Below are 1583 nucleotides of genomic sequence, written 5' to 3' on the forward strand. Positions count from 1 at the left end.
ACACACACACACACACACACACACACACACACACACACACACACACAAAGAAAATGCCTAAAAAACAAAGCTAAACACATTTTATAAAAGTATGAGACTACTTCGGAAAAAAAAGCACAACATGAAAAAAAAAGCAAAATACGATGTGAATTTGAATTAAAAAAATTCTGTACTAAAATACATTTATGACAAAAAAAGCAAAATTATGAGAAAAACAAAACAGTAAAACAATCTAAAAATGACAGAAAAAATAAAACACATTCAAATACAAAACAAAGATTTTTTACATTCTCTCACACACGTTTGTATTTCTATCCTTATTAAGACCGCCCATCGACTTCTATTCATTTACAGTCGTTTGTGACCCCCATACCCCAAACCCCCTAGTATATACCTAAACCTTACCCCCAACCCAATAAATAGATTTCCTCCATATTAGGATCAGTCAAACATTGAACATTTAGGTCAAAAATTTTGGTAAAACCATAAAACTTTATGAGAAGTTATTTCCTCTGACATCACCTGGCACAATGTGAAGAGGTTATTTCTTATTGTCAAACCTCTGCAGCATCTCAAAGAGCATCGATAACTGATGTGAACAATCACACACGAGCAGCTGCAGTTTTGTAGTTTCATTCTTTTCTTAATCAAGTAGGATTGTCGAACCATTGCCTTGAACGATCCATTTCAGCTGCCACCAGGACCCAAAGCTCGGTCTTCTCTCACAAATCCTTGTTGGGAGTTTTACCAACCTGTCTGAGGAAAGCTTCCTTATTGGCCAACTCGTTCTCCAGTTTGTCGTTGATGTCGTGTACGGATGTGGCCTCCCTCTGAGCGCTCAGGTAGCGTTTCTCTAGCGTGACGATCCGTTCCTCCATGTCCTCCTTCTGGCACATGACCTGTATAAACAAACAAAAAACAGACAAAAGCTGCAGAATGAAACAAGACAATAAAGCTTTATAAAACACAAAGCCACAGCTGTGTTTTTATCTCCCACTGTTGCCACGTTTCCCTTCATTGTGACATTATCATAAAATCTACCAGAGTTCATTTCCTGCATGTAGAAATTACTGGAGACAACGGAACACACCCTTGCAAGCACGCATTGTTTCAAAAATCACACACAAAAATGGGTCTTTTGGAAGAACCGAAAAGAACTGCTGCTCTCAGATTAGCCAGTACAGGTTAATAACACACTGCCCTCCCAGAAAGGCCACGATAAATGTGTCTGCTAACATTGTTAGCAATCAATAGTAATTTCAGCCAGGGGCCATCAGGGCATCAGCCTATGTTCATAGGAGTAGAATCATGAAGTACKCAGCAGGTGATACACACAGATTTTATTTTGGATAGAGTTTTATTTTTTATTCAGTTTACAAATTCATTTTGAATCTTACCCATGAATGTAGAACACGGTATTTTTTGTACATGGAGCAATTGTCAAATCTGACAAATTTCCACATGTGAGAAATCCATGTGTTCAAAAGCTAAAGAACTGGATGTATGCAAATACAAGGTTTTCTAGGCCACTCCAAGACTTTGATGTTTTCTTTGCAGCACTTGAAATGTGCATGCCCCCCCCC

The 1583-nt window shown here is 38.3% G+C and overlaps 1 protein-coding gene across 1 annotated transcript in view; it reads right to left on the reverse strand.

The window, feature by feature from the left end:
• ppfia2 (PTPRF interacting protein alpha 2) overlaps window positions 1-1583 on the reverse strand; it is a gene marked incomplete at its 5' end in the record, with an annotated part of 144693 nt that overhangs the window by 29628 nt on the left and 113482 nt on the right. Inside the window, 1 exon segment of the mRNA XM_014013789.1 lies at window positions 753-899. Coding sequence (XP_013869243.1) covers window positions 753-899 — 147 coding nt within the window.

The sequence above is a fragment of the Austrofundulus limnaeus genome, unplaced genomic scaffold (genome assembly GCF_001266775.1).
Source record: "Austrofundulus limnaeus strain Quisiro unplaced genomic scaffold, Austrofundulus_limnaeus-1.0 Scaffold106, whole genome shotgun sequence".
In the NCBI taxonomy this organism is placed as follows: domain Eukaryota; kingdom Metazoa; phylum Chordata; class Actinopteri; order Cyprinodontiformes; family Rivulidae; genus Austrofundulus; species Austrofundulus limnaeus.